Here is an 18326-nt window from a genome sequence, read left to right as displayed (position 1 = left end):
CTACGGAGTACGGACAAATACTAAAAGCACGTTTTGGGCCCAAAAATGTATCTACAGTGACATAGAAGCCAATGTATATGAAGTTCAGCCGGAATCTTGTTTGAGATATACTTCTTGGTGCAAAACTCTAATGTTTTATTTTTTCAAAAGAAGACCCGAATGTTTTATGCCTTACAAATTTATAATCTATTGTTACTTGTTTTATTTTTGTCTACAATCTCTTGTTACTTGTTAGGTTAGACTTCTATATCTTCTATTTGGGCCTCCGTACACATCATCAGACCAAAGAAACAAGCCCACTAGGCGAAACAGAATTGTATCTCACAAATGTATTTGGCAAGAATTCTGATATCATCTCTATGGAAAATATATATTTTAAAGCATGTTTTACAGTGATAAAAAGGGAACTTCGACATAATATAGTATCATATGGAAATATATTTTTTAAAGCATATTTTACTGTGATCAAAAAGGAACTTTGACATAATGTAGTATCATATCTATCTCTATGACATAATTCTGATATCATCTCTACGGGAAATATATATTTTAAAGCATATTTTATTGTGATAAAAAAGTAAATTCGACATAACGTAGTATCATATCTTGGGCATTAACTTTAGGGAGATTATGAGCTATATATATAAATATGTGACTATTTACTTTTAATTTATAGAAAGATCTTTACTATAACTCTATAAGTATTAGCAGCACGTGGAATCCTTTTTATTATCAGCGATGGAGACGGCAGAGAAGCGAGTAGCGATTGCATCATCATTATCATCTCAGAGAAAGAGAAAGAGAAGAAAAATCCGAAGAATAATAAGAAAAAGAAGAAGAAGAAACGAGAAGCTAGTGACTGCTCCATTATCACTACCAAACGATGTCGTCGAGGAGATCTTCTTGCGGCTTCCAGTGAAAGCCATAATTCGACTCAAGTCGCTCTCAAAACAATGGAGAGTGACGATAGAGTCTCTCTCTTTCGCAGAGAGACACTTGAAGATCGCCGAGCAATACTGCGTGGTTCATCCCAAGGTTATGGTCATCACCGTAGAAGATTGCGAAAAGTGGACTCTTCGCCCAGACACAGACATTGGTTTTAGAACATTCTGCTTAGAATCGGGTTCTACTCTATCTTTTAGTCTTATCAATTTCCCTCAAGGATTCTTTAACTCTACCTACGTTTCAGAAAACTGTGATGGCCTTTTCTGCATTCATTCCCCACAATCTCACTCTGTATATGTAGTTAACCCGGCTACACGGTGGCTTCGACAACTTCCTCCCTCTAGGTTTCAGATTTCGATTCACAAGTTTTACCCGACTCCAGAAGATTGGAGATTAATGGATTCAGTCTTTCATCTAGCATTTGTCAAGGCTGCTGCTTCTGGTTATAAATTAGTTTGGTTGTATAATTGTGAAAACTACAACGCTGATGCTTCGTTTCCGAACGAGGGAGTTACCAAGTGCGAGATTTTTGACTTTAGGGCAAACACTTGGAGATACTTGTCTTGCACTCCAAGTTATCGTATATTTTATGATCAAAAGCCCGCCTATTCAGATGGGTCGGTGTACTGGTTCACGGAACCATATAACGCTAGAATCCAAGTGGTAGCTTTTGATATCCAGACAGAAACATTCAGGTTGCTGCCGAATATCATTCCTGCCATTGCTGGTTCAGATCCTAACCATATAGACATGTGCAGTCTGGATAACCGTTTGTGTATGTCGATGAGGGATCACGTTACCATGATCCAAGAGATTTGGAGGTTAAAACCATCAGAAGACACTTGGGAGAAGATTTTTTCCATAGATCTCATTTCCTGCCCTTCTCCTCAGACTGAGATCCGCGATATGTTTGAATGGAGCAATAAGGATATGGTTGAGCCATCCACACCTGTGGCAGTATGCAAGAACAAGAAGATCCTGCTTTCACATCGCTGTTCCCGCGGTCTGGTAAAATACGACCCCCTAACAAAGTCTCTAGACTTTTTTTACCGGAATTATAGGGCTTGGAGAAAAGTTACTTATTTTCAAAGTTTGATCTCTCATATCTAATCAAGAGATTATACTATTTGCAACAACGTTTGATGTGTATTCAGAGCATGAAAGTAACATAGCATGTCTATCTTTTCTAAAGATCCATATCTCTTGCAATTTCTTCTCCTCTTTAGATGGAAAATGATGTGTGACGGTCGATTAGTAATCGTTTATATTTTAGTATTACCTTTGCGAACTTTTTTTTTGTATTTTGTCAAAAATTCTTCCAAAGGTCTTCTATTCTTTTTATTAAAGACCAACAACAATAGAAAAGCCTCCGAGGTGATTATTAATAACCGAACAAGAGAAACAAACCTAGGGATAAAATTCAAAATGAACTTTGCTTCCAATTGATAGTCATATAATTTTAGAAAATAATAGTTTCCAACCATACAACTATACAAGGTAGTTTTCTAAATTTCCTTTTTGAAAAAATCTTTCTATAGTGGTTGAGAAACTATGCATAAAGACAGAAAAGGACGGTTTTATTCTTGTTGGCAAACATAAAATACACAAAACAAACTCACCCAATTATTAAAAAGAACGTGATCCTCGTGTCGGTGTCTCTAGAATCACTTTTTTGGTCCTAACTACTAAGATCTGAACTTTTTGTTATCTCCAAACCTTTTCAACTTAGAAAAATGCTCAGGTGGTTAACTTTGTTTCTCTTGGCATTATGTTTTCTCACAACGTCTTCCTCGGCGAGATCCTTCATCACCATTAAACCTCAGCCTATTGATTCGTTTCTACCTAAACCACAGCTAGAGGTAATAACATATCTCAAATCACTTGTAAGATTCTTGATCCAGGAATCAAGGAAACAAACCTATCAATGGTCGATTGATTAATTTTCTTTGTTCATTTTGGATCAAATATTTCAGAATGCGGGTGGGTGTTCTTACACGGTGATCATTAAGACAAGCTGTTCCTCGGTGTCTTACACCAGAGATAAGATCAGTATCGCGTTTGGTGATGTCTACGGCAACCAGGTAAACTGTTTTTTTTTTCTTTGTTCCTTACGTCTAAACAAAGTTTCTAGAATCTTTAGATGCAAATAACGTGGCTTAGTGTTTCACCAATCACAGATTATTAGTAATCGACATAAACAGCTAATATGAGAAAAGTTAGATCTTAAAATTCAATTTTCTTTGTCAGCGACTTTTTGGTCATCATCTTTTTAATGTTTTCAAACTATACATCAATGTAATAAAGTATAGTATACTATCAAGTATTAGCTTGCATTTTGGTGAATAGTGTTAAAAATTAAATTGCATTCTGACAGTTATATTAACCTTCTCCTCTTTGGTTATCCTTTTTTTTTTTTTGCTTAAGGTATACGTGAAGAGACTAGACGATCCACACTCGAGGGCATTTGAAAGATGTTCTTCGGACACATACAAGATAACAGGACCGTGTATGCATGACGTCTGTTATCTCTACCTACTCAGACAAGGATACGACGGCTGGAAACCAGAGAACGTCAAGATCTATGGCTCGTACATCAGATCAGCCACTTTCTACTATAACCTCTTCTTGCCTAACTCTGTTTGGTACGGCTTTAACGTCTGCAACGGCATTGCCAAGTCTTCTCAGCCCAACATTGCCTCCGTTGCAGCTATGTAAAACTGAAGAGAAGCAATCTGTTTTGAGTGTATATGTGAGAAGAAAAAACATGTAATTTTAAAGTTAAATAACGCTTTAAATCAAATAAATGCAATGTGTGGTTTACAAGGACTCTACAAACTGAGTAACTTGAAGCTCAAGTTGTTGCTTCAACACACAGTTCATTAACCATTCACTGCTGAACGTCCAGACCCTCTTCTTTGCTGCGCACAAAGCCTCAGCTGTGTCTTCTTCGCACCCTATGTATATCGTTTTAGATGCCTCGTTTACCTCATCCAATCCTCTAATCACCTGAAAGGTCCGCACACACAAAAAAAAAAAATTACATACATGCTTTGGATTCTGAATGTTGAAAAGCACACTTACATTTCCACCAGCAGATTTTATGATAGCAGATGAAGTGTCAACAGGCAACTTAACGTGAGGTCCAACGCACACGTCATATCCTTTTAGCAACGAGTTTGGTCTAGCTTTTGCTCTGAGAACTGTGCTTTTCAAATCAGTTTCATATTTTAACTGGTAGTCATCATCGTGCAATATGTGGGAGGCTTCATCTAATGCACAAACAGTGTCATCAGCAAAAGAGTTCAGTTAATAATAACACACCAGAGAGAGAGAGTTCATCTTACTAGCAAATCTGCCTTGTCGGAAACTTTCTTTTAACCAACTTGGTGATACAATCCAAGCCCTGCAAGCAAGTTTTGATGCGCAATTGAAACGCATAGTTTTGGTAAAAGTCAAACTTGATGCAAGTAAGTTTAGAGACTAACCCAGAGCAAAGAGCCGTGCAGAGATTAAGAGTTTTCCTGACTTTTCCGGTGACAATATGCGTGCTCATGTTGCCATCCAGGGTCACATCCCCACCTAGTTTTCTTATTATCTTGTAATAAGAAAACCAGAAGACAACATAAGGTGAATAGAAAAAAAAACACATCTAAGTGAAATGCATTTATCCAAATACCTCTGTTAACCAATCTCGCTTGTTTTCGTCTCCAATGTCCATCAACAAGATTCTGTAGCTATCAACATTGTTTCTTTTGCAGATTGTGGGCAGAGGATTCTTGGTTGATTTCGATTGCTTGGAGGTTATAGCAAGATCCTCTTTAGCTACGTTAGAGTCATCATTATTGCGTTTTACCCTGATCCTTTTGGATTGTAGAGAAGACAGTGAAGCTTCCTCCCAAGATCTCTTCAAGCCAGGTGTGGACTCACTGTCAGCTGTGGCAGCTTGGTCAGAGATAACTTTCTCGTGTTTCTTTCCTGTGGTGGTTGAGTCCGTTGGACTTCTGATGGTAGAGAGACCTGTGTATGTAACATTGTAACAAAAATGAAAAAAAAAAATTCTCCAATAAGTGAAAAAATGCTTTGTGATATGAACATTAAAGAGAACTTACAGTCAACATAAACGCTTTCACCAAAGCTCTCTCCAAGTTTAACTGATTCTCCGGCCACAAGATTTGCAGGATTGACAGGAGATTCCTTTTTCAGATGAGAAAGCATAAGAGTGGAACCCCCGGGGAAACACAGGGCTTTTCGAATGTTAGGCTTAATGTGTAGCCTCTTTGCTTTTCCCTTCTGGTCTACCTCTGCCAATGCTATAAATCCCTGAAAAAGTACATAAAAAGTTACAGAAAGCCCACAGGTAAAGTAGTTCAGAAATATATCTTAGTTTGAATCCAATAAAGAGAAAGCTCCGAGAACATTAAACGTAGTCACCTGTTTAACCCAGAAGACCTCAGATTCTTTGTCTGCCCAACAGTATATAGTCCGAATGCCAACATTATGAAGCCTCTTCATTAATTCCTCATAGATGAGTTTACCAAAACCCTGAAAATGTATTTGTAGAAGCCCCAATTAGGTTCTAGCAAGCAAGCACGCTATCTTGAGTAAAACCAGTTGCAAAGAAAAAGCTAAACACTTGAAGTGTTTACAGACACGGAGGTTACAGACATTTAACAATAAAAGCTGTTACTATCTAAATGAGTAAGAGCAGGACGAACCTTTTTCTGGTGTGTGAATGTAACAGCAGCAAGAGGTATCTCAGCATACTGTGTATCAGCAGGGACTATTTGATAGGTGATTGCAGCTAAGACCTACCAAAAATCACATACCAATAAAAAAAATTAAATTTATACAATTGCAGACAAACTAAGTGCATATTCTGTCATTCTTTGACAGTGTAGTTAGATAGATTTCAGCTCTTGTATTAGATAAAAGAATATAGCTTTCATGTACATGGATATCAAAGATTCATCAAGTCCTAGGCTGCTTTTTATCAAAGGCCAGAAGCATATAACAAAAGCTTATTCACCTCATCTGAAACACCGTTGAGTGTCGACTTCAGAACCAATGAACAATACTTGCTGCAAGAAAGCACAATATAAACGAGCAGTTAAAAGCAGGACCGGTCATAGACATAGGCAAATGAAACATTGTTCTATACTTGTCTAATGGCTACTAAATTGTTATAAAAAAAAACCAGATTTTTTTTAATTAAAATCCTTACTAAATTGTCTAATTCATAGCTCTCAAAATCTAAGGAATGGTTGAAAGACTCTAAATAAGAGAGAGTGTTAAGTGGAGAATATAACCAACCCTTTAGAGACGCATTTCTCAAGGAAAGCAGAATGCTTCCGAGTGTCTGAAGCGTAGTTCATGTCGGGTAGCTCTTTACTATACAACTTGAGTACTTGCTGATTCAACAACAAAAAAAAAACACAACGAGTGCTAATTAATGAGCGGCGCAATGACACCACTCCAATAAAAAAGAATCAAACTTTGGGTAACTTTTACTGATTCCGGTTTATAACTTCGGTACATGTTCTTCTGGTTTGTGGGGATCTCAGAACCGACCTGGAAGATTGAGTGCTGTCTGAAGATGAGTTTTTTTTTTCTTAATCTAGTTTGAATTGGATGATGATGGGACATTTACGTCGAAAAGATTCAAATGAGATAAGGCGATAATAAACTTGGACACAGTGTCAAAAAAGGCAACTTCTTCCACTTATGTCTAGTGAATTTTGTTTGTCCATTTAGATTCTGCTTTTATGTTGATGAGAATCAAGATGATGCACTTCAACATGGAGGCACCGGACGTTCTGTGCACTTAGGACATGCTGGGTTAGAATCGTGCTTAGGTATGAATACAGTAGGGCATTATTATTTTAGTACAGTGTTGGTAACACTAACACCATCATGTATAATGTATTCAACATCCTTTTCTTACCCACCAACCAGTACTAGTCTGGATACAACATCTGTTCTGGGAACAAAAAAAGTAGCTAAAACGTAATTGTAAACATCAAGAACACTGTACACTGAAAGAATAAATAAAGATGCAAACGTTACCCATAATGCAGGCTGTTATTTTTGTTTATTATGCACATTTAAATATTATTTTTTGGTCAAAATTATGTACATTTAATTTTCTGGAAGAAACAACCAACGAAAATAGTAGTATTATTGTTTTTCTGTTTTTTGTTTTTTTGTTTAAAACAAACAGAGATAATATCTGGAAAGGGCAGAAACCTCGTGAAAGTTGTTGTAATACTCAACATATAACTATAGGTTGTTGGTTACAACTCACATTGGTATTATTATTAACGATAGAGATAAAAACGCGTGTTACTTAAAACACTCTCCTCCTCGTTTCCATCTCCTTCACTTTCTCTAACGCCTCCTATAACTACTCTCACTTTTGTGGATCCAGGGGGTGTGCACTGTGCTTCATCTCCTCCTCCTCCTTTCGTCTAAATTGTTTCTTGACGTACACGTTTCTACAGGTTATCAGAAGAAACCTAACAATGAGTCAACCTCCTGTCGGTGTTCCTCCTCCTCAAGGTTATTCTCTTGCCTATTGCATCGTTATATTTCTTTAAATCTGATCATCTCCGATCCGTGCTTAGCTTTTGATGATCTGAATCAGGCTATCCGCCGGAGGGATATTCAAAAGATGCTTATCCACCGCAAGGATATCCTCCACAGCAGGGGTATCCGCCGCAAGGCTACCCTCCACAGCAGGGGTATCCGCCGCAAGGCTATCCACCACAAGGCTATCCACCACAGCAAGGCTATCCACCACAGCAGGGCTATCCTCCTCAAGGTTATCCTCCTCCTTATGCGCCTCAATATCCTCCGCCACCACCGCATCATCAGCAGCCACAAAAGTCCGGTCCTGGATGTCTAGAAGGATGGTATGTGTCCTAAACTGCACTCGATCTAATCATATCTTGTGACTTTCGTATGGATCTATGTAGACTAGCTATTTTCACTGTTTGATTATATTCAACGTTCAGATTTTTAGTAAAAAAATTGTCTAATGTGGTTACACCTAAAATACTCCTCTGTATAGCTTGAATCATTATTAAAGAGTGTGAAAATTGCATGCATATTGCCTATATGTTTAGGATGAACATGATTACCAACTTGTTAATTTGCATCAATCTTTTTAAAATATTACTGGTTATTCTACATTGCATGTTTACTTATGTTACTGGTTTTTGATAGTGTCATGAATAGTTGAAACTATACATACTTGCATTTTGAGAATATGAACAAATGGTTTTGATTTTGCAGTCTTGCTGCTCTCTGCTGTTGTTGTCTCTTGGATGCTTGCTTCTGATTAAAGTATCTGCTCTCAGAGGCTGCTGATTTCATTTGCAAGAGAAGTGTTTGGCAAAACACAAGAACCTTAAATTGATTTATGGGATATAAAATGAATGGATTGCTGATAATATAATCTCTCGTCTATTCGCTTTCTTTTACGTTTTGTCTTCTTTGGGCTCATAAATTATGTTTCTATCGACGTTCTAGCTAGCTCAGGTTTGGATTTGAGATAATGGGAATGTAAATTGGTTGGTATGATATGAATACACTATTCCTTTTGCCTCAGTACACAGTTTTCTCTCTCTGTGTTCATAATCATAACTCGTATTATCTCATCTTAAATGATTCTTAGTTACTTCCATATATCATTGATTCCCCATACGTATACTATATTATTGCAAAAAGTAGTTTCGATTTCAAGTGGCCATGTTGTCTGCAATCCATTCCACATGGCCACATGGGTTGGTTCTTCCATTAATGTTGTTAGGTAACTGTTGTAATCTGCGAGAGAGCAAAACCCTCTTCAAACATATCAATGCTACTTATGAAACTAGTAGCAATTAGTCAAGGCATAAAATATAAAGTATTTTAGAATTCATTACAAATATTGTGTGTGAAAATATTCCATTACAAGTATTAAAACAACAAAAAAAATAGCAAGATTTTTTATTCAGTCAAAACTTTAAAAAAAAGTACTAACTGGTAGAGTCACAATCATTAGAAGAATATTCAAGAAACATAGCAGCATCAGATGATCCACGCCGTTTTGTTTCGCCGTTGACATAACGAACCAAACCCCTTTGGTTTTTTTCTGTAACATTGATCGCCATCTCTTTCTTGAATCCGTATGAAGATACTGACTGAACACAAGGTTTGGGGGCCTTGTCAGTGGTTTCTACGCGACTTGGCTTCGGATAGTAGAAATCGGTTGGGAAAAAATTGAACTGAAGAAGACCAGACATTGTTTGTTTCTTCTCTTGCAATCAAATCGAAAACTTAAATCAAACTTTGTTAGAGATGGTTGCCGTGTGTTAACGTATCTGCTTTATATAGATGAATAATGGAAATAAGGAGAGGTTTTGGAAAACTTGTTCTTGGGCTCTACGAGTTTTACTTGAAGAACAAGTCTATATCGGTTAGGGTCTGAAAAGTCTTTGTTCTGCCACGTTTTGACTTTAAAATTCGCCTAGAAGTAACTAGAAGGGTAGAGCACTGTCCATATTATTTATTTATGGATACTTTCCCTTTTTCTTTTTGAGCAGCAACTTTTATGGATACTTTCCATATCAGTTTAGTTGCATGTTACAAAGTTCCAAATCGCGCTTTGGATCATGGATCTGATACTTGTCCTCGCCCCCTATGGGATATAACACAAAAAAATTAAAGCCCATTATGGTTGAACTGAAGCCATTTGAGGCCCATACTTTGGTGGCATTGTAACGAAGACAAGACTGCTCCTACTGGACCCATGTTACTTCGCATTCTTCTTGTGAGAGCATGGTTGGGTGGGATCTTTGCCAATTAACATGTTACTTAGTTTGCAAGCTGAAGATTATTTTTGATGTTCTCTTCTAATGCTTACGAATCTGAATCACGAAAGATGATGTGCAGGATCTTTAAAATATTGATACATATTTTCTGATGCTGATCTATTAAGTTATCTTCCGACAAAAAGGAGTGGCTTACAAAAATGTTCTAAACAGTAGATATCAAAGAAGAGTTTCATAACCTATTCAGATCAGTCCTTTGACTCCATAAATTTACCTTTAGCTTTGTGAAAGGTTTTTTAGGTCCTGCGGGAGGGGATTAGTCCAAGAAGATTATGGGTTTAGGCCTAGAATTTTTTGAATTCGAAACAAAAAAAAAAGTTTCTTTAGGTACGGAAACAACATAAAACACTATCGATTTTGTTTCGTATTTATTCTAGAATGATTACTAAAATTTTATAATACTAATAATTTCAAATGTCAATAGATAAAGTTAAACTATTCGGTTATATCAACTTGTCATCAGTTCTACACACAAATTATTTTTATAAGACCAGGGTCTGCCGTACCAAATAGTGCGTCTTACGTTCTGTGGATATTTTTAATTGTTTATGTAGCCGGAACAATTGAATATATCTTGCTAATGATGTTGAAACTTTTTGGTTTACAAATCCATTAACAAAGAAAAACACACACACACAACGTGTTAGGTAGGCATGGGCATTCGGGGTCCCAATCGGATTTCGGTTTTATCCAATCGGGTTTTGGTTTTTCGGGTTTGTTAAAATCAGTCTCATTCGGATTATTTAAAAGTTAGGTTCGGGACCAGTTCGGGTTCTATCGAGTTCGGGTGGGGTTAGTAAATCTTCAAAGAACCGGTACAACCCAATGTACTTTCGGGTTTGGATCCCAATCGGTTCTTAGGTTTAAAAAATCTGATTTGTACCTACTTTGTAACCAAAACATAAGTAAAATTAGTTTGTTTTGGTTTCAAATACCTAATTTGTACCTTTTTGTAACTAAAATATAAATAAAATTGATTTAAAAATAAGAAACGAACATCAACCATGATCATTTAAAGTCAAACGAAAGAAAAACATATTTATTGATAAAAAGAAAATCAAATGAACGAAATCATAAAACAAAAACCACGACCTTATGAAATGAGAAACATTGTTTAATGAAAACAAAATCTAAATTTAAATATTTCAAAATTCAACAGCCACCTTTAACCATCAACTTTCATGTAATAGAACCACCAACCTTTATGTAATACATAAGTATATTAGATGTTCAATATATCCTAATGTATTTTGAGTACATATTAGGAATTGAAATCATGTTTGGTATAAAATCTTTCTAAAGTTTTGAATTCGGATTCTATCGGATATCCATTTAGATTCGGGTTCGGTTCGGATAATACTCATAACCCAAAATACCAAAAAACAAGATCCATTCGGTATTTATGTCGGATTCGGATCGGTTCAGATTCATTTTTATCGGATCGGATTTAGTTCGAATTTTCGGATTCGATTTATTTACCCAGCCCTAGTGTTACGCCACGCCGATGTTAACTTTAGCCGCAAAAGAATGTTATACAAAGTCATCAAATAGTATTTGTTTTAGTTTTTAAGTCTATCTCATGCAACTGTTGAGAAAATTACAAAGCATGGGCTTTTTAGATATACTATCAAAGTATTGAGTTTTTTTTTTTTTTTTTTTGGACAAACAAGTATTGAGTTCTAATTGACAAATAGAAAGATGACGATACCCTTTTTCTTACTGGTTTTCTTTCGCGTGTCATGAAAAAGAGTCTCAACCAATCTTTACGCTAATTGCCCAGAGTAAATAAACTCACTAAAAATAATAAAAAGAAACAAATCGATAAGAAAAAAAGGTAAAAACATTCTCGTAATTCGGCACCAATCAATAAATTATTAAAAAGAACTATTAGGTACATATGAGTCATGACTCATGACTAGACGACCAGTCTGGACCTGCATGTGTCTGTGACGATGTCAGACAATAGTAATGAACTGAATCCAGACGCAAACAAAATAGTAATGAACCGAATCCAGACGCAAACAAAACCTATGTAGTTTATGAGACAAGTGCATATTATCGTTTCTTTAACTTAAAACTCTTTCATTAACCCCTACTACGAGAAAGAAAACAGTAGATAGATTACGTTTGTATTTTCTCCTAGTAGATACGTTGCATGTGTACGTTACAAGACGAAATAAATTTTGAATCGCTTTCTCTTTAAATCTAGGAAAAGGCAAAAGATTAAAAATAAAGAAGGAAGAAAATAGAGGAATGAATGAATAAAGATATGATAGTGTTTTAGGGTATTTAAAGTATCAAAATCATCAAACCACTCTCTCGACGAAGCTTCGCGGAAGCTGCCCATGGCTTCTCTCTTTTCTCTCCCCCATTTAATACCTTCCTTCCTCCCTCTTTCCTCTCACACCAACAAGATACTAACCTCTTCTCATCTCCTCCTTCTTCTTCTCCGGTATCATGAAGCTCGCCGCTAGCCTCAAACGCATGTTCCGGTCCAAGTCCAAAGCCTCTTCGTCCGTCTCCAGATCTGAACCTTCTTCCTTCAGCTCCTCCTCTTCCTCCGACGGTGATCTCAAGCCAGGCCCCGCCGCTACTCCCGTCAGTGTCCTCCTCCCACAAAACTCAGGTGACTTCTACACCGAGTTGGTCCAAGCGTTTAAGCTGATAGACCGGGACGACGACGGTGTGGTTTCGAGGAGAGATCTCGCGGCGCTTCTTAGCAGGCTCAGCCCCGAACCGCCGAGTCCCGAAGAGGTGAGCATGATGCTGAGAGAAGTAGACGCTGCTGAGGGTTGTATCAGCCTCGAGGAGCTGGCTAGCCGCGTGGCTGGGACATCCGCCGGAGAAGGGTGTGTAGAGACGGAGGAGATGAGGGAGGTGTTCGAGTTTTTCGACGCGGACCGGGACGGGAGGATCTCGGCGGAGGAGTTGCATAGAGTTTTTGGAGTTATAGGAGACGAGCGGTGCACGTTAGAAGAGTGTGTGCGTATGATAGCGACTGTTGATAGGAACGGTGATGGTTTTGTTCGGTTCGATGACTTTTGCCGCATGATGGAGCTTCCAGGCTCCAAGCGATGAATGATCATCATTGAGTCATGCTTGTATGATTGAAATGATAATGACATCGTGCCATGCTCTCTCTCTCTCTCTTTTTCTTTTTGCCTTTTATTTACACTATTTTATACATTTCTGTAATTTCTACTTTGCGTTGGGGTTTAAATTCGTGACGGCAAGCAAGTTAACCGTCGGTTTCTCTAAAATTATACTCATAATATGCACATGTGTCACTCTCCGGTTGATCTAAAGAGTTTACTCATCATATTTTGATAAATCTTCTGTTTTACTCAAAAGCTATTGAATTTTGAGATATGTTAAAATTACAAGACCCTTACCCTTGCTCTGTCATCCTAGTTAACCAGTTCATACTTTTTTCCTACCAGCAAAAACTGAATTAAAAACCTAAAATAATTAGGATATCTCAAAACTATGCAGTGGTTGTATCAAAGCGTATAGCATATTATGTTTTAACTTTTTACCAAAAAAAAAATATTATGTTTTTAACTTGTCCATTATTAAAAACTTTTTGTGCAAGGGATAGTGCGCTATCAGAGGATTACAAAACAACCTATCCGTTTCTGTATTGGTTGTGCTATAATTCAAATACTAGCTAATACTGAAAATTACATTTGAAGTCTTAAAAACTCAACAGGATTAGTTTAATTCAATGTTAAGAGGTTGTAAAACCGTTTACTAAACTTGTATTGGCTGTATTTGCTATGCATCCAGCGAAAACGTATATTTATGATTTAGTTTAATTCATTAACGGTTGTTTTGAAAATAGCTAAAAACTCGGGTTCTGCTAATGCCACATGAAAAGATCGCCACCACTTAAAATTTACCGGCTAGCTTTTTATTACAAATTTTTAAGCAGGCTTTTTATGCGTTGCGTTATATTTGGCTAAACTAGTATAAAGGCATTATACATGTTGGTCAATGTTAAATTTACATTAAAGTTTTATTTTTTTTAACCAATCTAACTACATGTACATAACCGTCGAAAAAAGCACAGAGAGAAAAAACAGTTCTGCCTTTTCTCTAAGTTTCATCGCCGGAAATCACGTCTCCGGCCGGCGGGTTCAGCTCCTGCCACCGCTCCGGCCCTCGTCTCTAATCTTCTTTTATTTCTCTGTTTCAGACTGCGGCCATGCACGTTTTCTTTCGGTGGTGGTCCGCCTTCGGTTTTCGGGGAAGCGGTGGCCTCTTCACTGTGCTTCGCCGGCGTTTGATTCTGGGACCACGCCGTGTCTTCTCCAGGAGTGGTCGCCGGCTTTCGATTTTCATAGATGCGATCGAGCTGACTGAAAGGTGTTTCTTTGTGGGGTTTGGTGGCCGATTTCAGAAGCGGTTTCGGTGTAGCCGACTGAAGCTGTCTGAAGATCGGGTCTGTGGTGATTGATCCCGAATCCTTTCCCTCTAATACAGTCGTTGGAGGTGGATTCGGTGGTCGTGAAGATGTCTCGGTGAGTCCGGGGTTTGTGTGTCAGTCTGTTTCAGCGTCGACCTCTACTTGGGATGGAGTCGGTGATTCGCGATCCGGTGAAGCGGTGGTGTTTGGTTCCGGCGGTTTGCTTCGGCCGTTTGAGATGATGAAGCTTCAGAGACCGACACGTGTTTCTGTGGTGTTGCAGTGGTCAACATGTGGGAAGGATACGTGGTGCGTTTGTATGACGCTTGGATCTCAGTTTTTCCGTTTTGGGTTTGGGGCTCGGTTTGTCTTTGTGGGCTTGTTTTTTCCGGTTGGATTGTGTTTTTTGGGCCGTTTATGGGCTCGTGTAATATGTTCTGTTTTAATAATATTTCAGTTGGAAGAAAAGAAAAACATAACCGTCGAAAAATACATATTGCTAACGATTAGACTCATAAAAATAATTAAGATATGAAGTTCAGGACTAAAAAGAATGAACAAATTTGAGGAGGAACGATGTCCACAAGACCACAATCATTGTCAAGCAAGTGCGCCGACCAACTGTCCTCCGCTCGAACCGAGGCCTATGGAACATGGACCCTCCCCGTCTCCAATGTTTCTTCTTTTCCTTTTTTATAAAATGTAGATTTATTTACCTTCTACAAGTTTTACACTTTCTCTAATTAGAGTCCGCCGAACTCTAAATTGGAAGTAAACGAAAGATACATGCACCACAAGGTCCACGACACAGAAGCTATGTCTCAGTTGAATTTGCGTTAGATAAACAAAGGAATTTGCGCCACTTCTTAAGTCGCAACCACACACCGAGGCGTGGAAATTTGGACCAGCACAAGATTTTTAGTTGGTTAGTAAATGGACTATATTTAATGTATTACATTTGTTATAACTTATAAGCAACGTGTAGACGAATGATTGTGCTAAAGAATCAACAATTCTACCGGAAGTATAAATGCTTTCTACCTAGAGTTATATATTAAGTACTAATGTTACCGACCACATGAATAATTTGAAAGCAGCTTGATTTCTATTATAAAAGTTTCGATGAGATTCTTTTGTTTTAAAAAATACCCCAAAGGTACTCTTTATCTAGTCGAAGTATGGTACCTCAAATGATAAATGAGATAATAGCTCGATTAAAAAAAAGTCCCGAATCCGAATTATGCTTGAAAAAAGCATATAAACTTGTTTGTCGTCTCTTAGACCATCGATATTGGAAGGGCCTTAAGCCAGTCCTTAAAAGAAAAGGAGAAAGGACCGAGGAAAAAATGGGAGAAAATCTCCTATATAAAGGCTGCCTTATGCTTTTCATGACAGAAAAAAAAAAAAAAAAAGCTAAGGGCTTTTTTCTCCGTCCACTAATAATGATGTTTTTAGGACATAAAAATCCTTTTGTTAGGCATATGGAAACAAGTGTTGACCTTAGAGAGATGCATAACAAATTATAAAGTAGATAATTTGGTTGGTCGAGGTCAATAATTCATTCTCATTACATTTCTTTGTCGTCTGCACATTTGTATATTTTACGTAGGCATTATAAATATTTGGAGTTTAGTATGGACTTGAGTCTTAGATAAAAAAATGTACAACAAGATATAATCTTATATGTAAAGTAAAACCAACTTAAAAGTTCCAATTTTAATCGTTGCTATTGTGACAAAAAGTCGTTGCTAAAATAACAAACATTCCAAACTTTAATTATAGTAGTGGTGTGGACATATGTGTGTCCACAGTGGGCATGACTTTTCATATGGCTATAAGTTTGAAAGTTCTTGGGGTGTTTGTTCCTCCTCTTCACACGTTTGTATATATATGTATATATGACAGTTTATATAGATTGTGGACGCTTTGACATTTTGTTGGTCATAAACGCAGTTATCTCTCAAAACATCATCAAGGTGGTAATGTTCTGAGAAATGACTGTTTCTGATCAAAAAAATGCTTTCGATGATATTGATTACAGAAACAGTATATAAAATTTTCGAGTATTTGAAAGATTAATACCGTTTGTTGCACAGAATAAGATCGACGAGAGTGGAAGACTTATTAGCTGTGGACAGTTGGGGAATAGAAAATCCATTAGAGCATCTCTATTTTCTTCTCTGGAATTGAGTAAATGTGACTATGGAGTAAATAATATTTCAACTTCGCTCTATTTTCTATTCCATAATTAAATTTACTCAATAAATGAAATATTTTATTATTTTTTTGTTCATTACTCCATTATGGAGTAAAAAATAAAGTGAGGTTGAAACATTTTTATTTTATAATCATTTTTATTCTATTTTGAAAAAAAAATGAAATTTATATAGGAGATGCTCTTAACCACGGACGGTTGAGTCATTTTGTTTTAGTAAGGACTAATGTAAATATTTGATGTTGGGGAGTAGAAAGCCCATGTTGGTGTCGTATTGATTTAAATCATTTTGTACTTCGATAAAGATTTATATCTACGGTACTGATACATGATATCATACGTGATTGACTTCGGTCAGTTTCTAATTTTGTTAGTTTAATTATAAATACTCTACATAGTAATTAGTGACAAGTAATGATCATTAATAACTTGCAAGCAAACTAGTAATCACCACATGTAACCATAGATATAAGATATGTTGTGTAGTATCGTGTGCGGTAAGAGAGAAAGAGGACAAAATGTAGCATGTGGCTTTAGCAAAAGATTCTATCCCCGAGGAAGCTGGAGCTACAAGAAATGGTTTCTCTTAACGTCGACTTCTGTAAACTCTGCTATCTTCAGTCAATACTCACGGTCCCATTTCTTATCTACAGTCCCATGTTTTTTTAATATATATTGGTTCAACCCGAAAAATCATAAAATCAGATCCGTTCACAAACTGGTTTTGAACAAAAAATTTCAAGTTAATTTATTACAAAAACTAGTTTCGTCCACCTATTAAATACTGCTTATTCCGCTGGTCTGCATTTAGAATTCTGAGAAATCAGTTGTCATTCCCTGATGACTATATGAAAATGAAGTTTTCCTCAGCTTTTTTTTTATGCTGGAATTTCATGTGTTGTTTCTGGAGTAACTGGTTTTATAACGCCCCGACCGCCCACGGCTAATGTGCCACCCACGTCCGTTCTCTCGGTCCATGGGCCCCATTCTATCCGACGTTCGGTCGTTAATTTTTTCAAAGCTCGAAATCATTGTCTACTGTCCTTACAATCACCACCCGACCTTTCCCCGTACTTTGGCCTCACTCACACGATATCGCAAATCACTTCCCGATAGGTCACCCATCATTTCACTACTCAAGCTCAAGCACGCTTAACTCTGGAGTTCTAAACGGATGTGTGACGGAAAAGGTAAATCAACTTTGGTGACATAGGTAGCCAAATTAATTCTCTTAAACTTTTCCGTATATCACAACTCGGGATGTTACAATTCATCCCTTCTCAAAGAACGCAACATCCTCGTTGCGCCCCACGACAGGTCTCAAAATGCCTCTCAGGTCAGAACTGAGACGGCTAACCTGGCTCTGATACCACTTATAACGCCCCGACCGTCCACGGCTAATGGGCCATCCACGCCCGCTCTCTCGGCCCGTGGGCCCCGTTCTATCCGACGTTTGGTCGTTAATTTTTCCAATGCTCGAAATCATTGTCTACTGTCCCTACAATCACCACCCGACCTTTCCCCGTACTTTGGCCTCACTCACACGATATCGCGAATCACTTCCCGATAGATCATCCATCCTTTCACTACTCCAGCCCAAGCACGCTTAACTCTAGAGTTCTAAACGGATGTGTGACGGAAAAAGTAAATCAACTTTGGTGACATAGGTAGTCAAATCAATTCTCTTAAGCATTTCTGTATATCACAACTCGGGATGTTACATGTTTCCCATAAACGCCACAAGGTTCATAACCAACACTGTCGCTGAAACGCTAGACGAACTAGAAGAGAAAGGAGCGAAAGGACACTAACCCATGAAGCATGCCCAATAACCCAGCTATACATTGCTTATGATGCCAAAACCCTATCTTGGACCGAAAGACCAAAGAAC

The 18326-nt window shown here is 37.5% G+C and overlaps 5 protein-coding genes across 6 annotated transcripts; 4 read left to right on the top strand and 1 right to left on the bottom strand.

Annotated features, from left to right (window-relative positions):
• The first annotated feature begins 738 nt into the window (after positions 1-738).
• Positions 739-2055, top strand: LOC108834068 (putative F-box/kelch-repeat protein At1g13200). Its single transcript, XM_018607432.2, has one exon. The coding sequence runs from the start codon at positions 739-741 to the stop codon at positions 2053-2055; it is 1317 nt and encodes a 438-aa protein (XP_018462934.2).
• Positions 2056-2575: 520 nt separating this feature from the next.
• On the top strand, positions 2576-3773 carry LOC108811719 (embryo-specific protein ATS3A). Its single transcript, XM_018583804.2, has 3 exons — positions 2576-2804; positions 2919-3026; positions 3370-3773. Exons 1-3 carry the CDS (start codon positions 2679-2681, stop codon positions 3658-3660), a joined length of 525 nt encoding a protein of 174 aa, XP_018439306.2. The 5' UTR covers positions 2576-2678; the 3' UTR covers positions 3661-3773.
• LOC108811718 (uncharacterized) lies at positions 3763-6480 on the bottom strand. Its single transcript, XM_056987449.1, has 11 exons — positions 6454-6480; positions 6256-6353; positions 5972-6023; positions 5661-5753; positions 5377-5487; positions 5055-5265; positions 4622-4962; positions 4431-4540; positions 4290-4348; positions 4027-4214; positions 3763-3951 (listed from the first exon to the last, which is right to left on the bottom strand). The coding sequence occupies exons 1-11, from the start codon at positions 6478-6480 to the stop codon at positions 3763-3765; spliced, it is 1479 nt and encodes a 492-aa protein (XP_056843429.1).
• Positions 6481-7233: 753 nt separating this feature from the next.
• On the top strand, positions 7234-8553 carry LOC108811720 (cysteine-rich and transmembrane domain-containing protein WIH2). Of its 2 annotated transcripts, XM_018583806.2 has the most exons (4): positions 7234-7372; positions 7443-7500; positions 7586-7853; positions 8236-8553. In XM_018583806.2, the coding sequence occupies exons 2-4, from the start codon at positions 7464-7466 to the stop codon at positions 8279-8281; spliced, it is 351 nt and encodes a 116-aa protein (XP_018439308.2). In that variant the 5' UTR covers positions 7234-7372; positions 7443-7463; the 3' UTR covers positions 8282-8553. The 2 variants fall into 2 exon arrangements, with proteins under 2 accessions (XP_018439308.2, XP_018439307.2); XM_018583805.2 differs by having other exon boundaries at positions 7254-7500.
• Positions 8554-12111: 3558 nt separating this feature from the next.
• LOC108811721 (probable calcium-binding protein CML35) lies at positions 12112-13146 on the top strand. Its single transcript, XM_018583807.2, has one exon. It carries the CDS (start codon positions 12273-12275, stop codon positions 12891-12893), a length of 621 nt encoding a protein of 206 aa, XP_018439309.2. The 5' UTR covers positions 12112-12272; the 3' UTR covers positions 12894-13146.
• Positions 13147-18326: the final 5180 nt, after the last annotated feature.

The sequence above is a fragment of the Raphanus sativus genome, chromosome 6 (genome assembly GCF_000801105.2).
Source record: "Raphanus sativus cultivar WK10039 chromosome 6, ASM80110v3, whole genome shotgun sequence".
NCBI lineage: Eukaryota > Viridiplantae > Streptophyta > Magnoliopsida > Brassicales > Brassicaceae > Raphanus > Raphanus sativus.
Note: the sequence above shows the minus strand (reverse complement) of the source record. Positions and strands in the feature narration are given on the sequence as shown.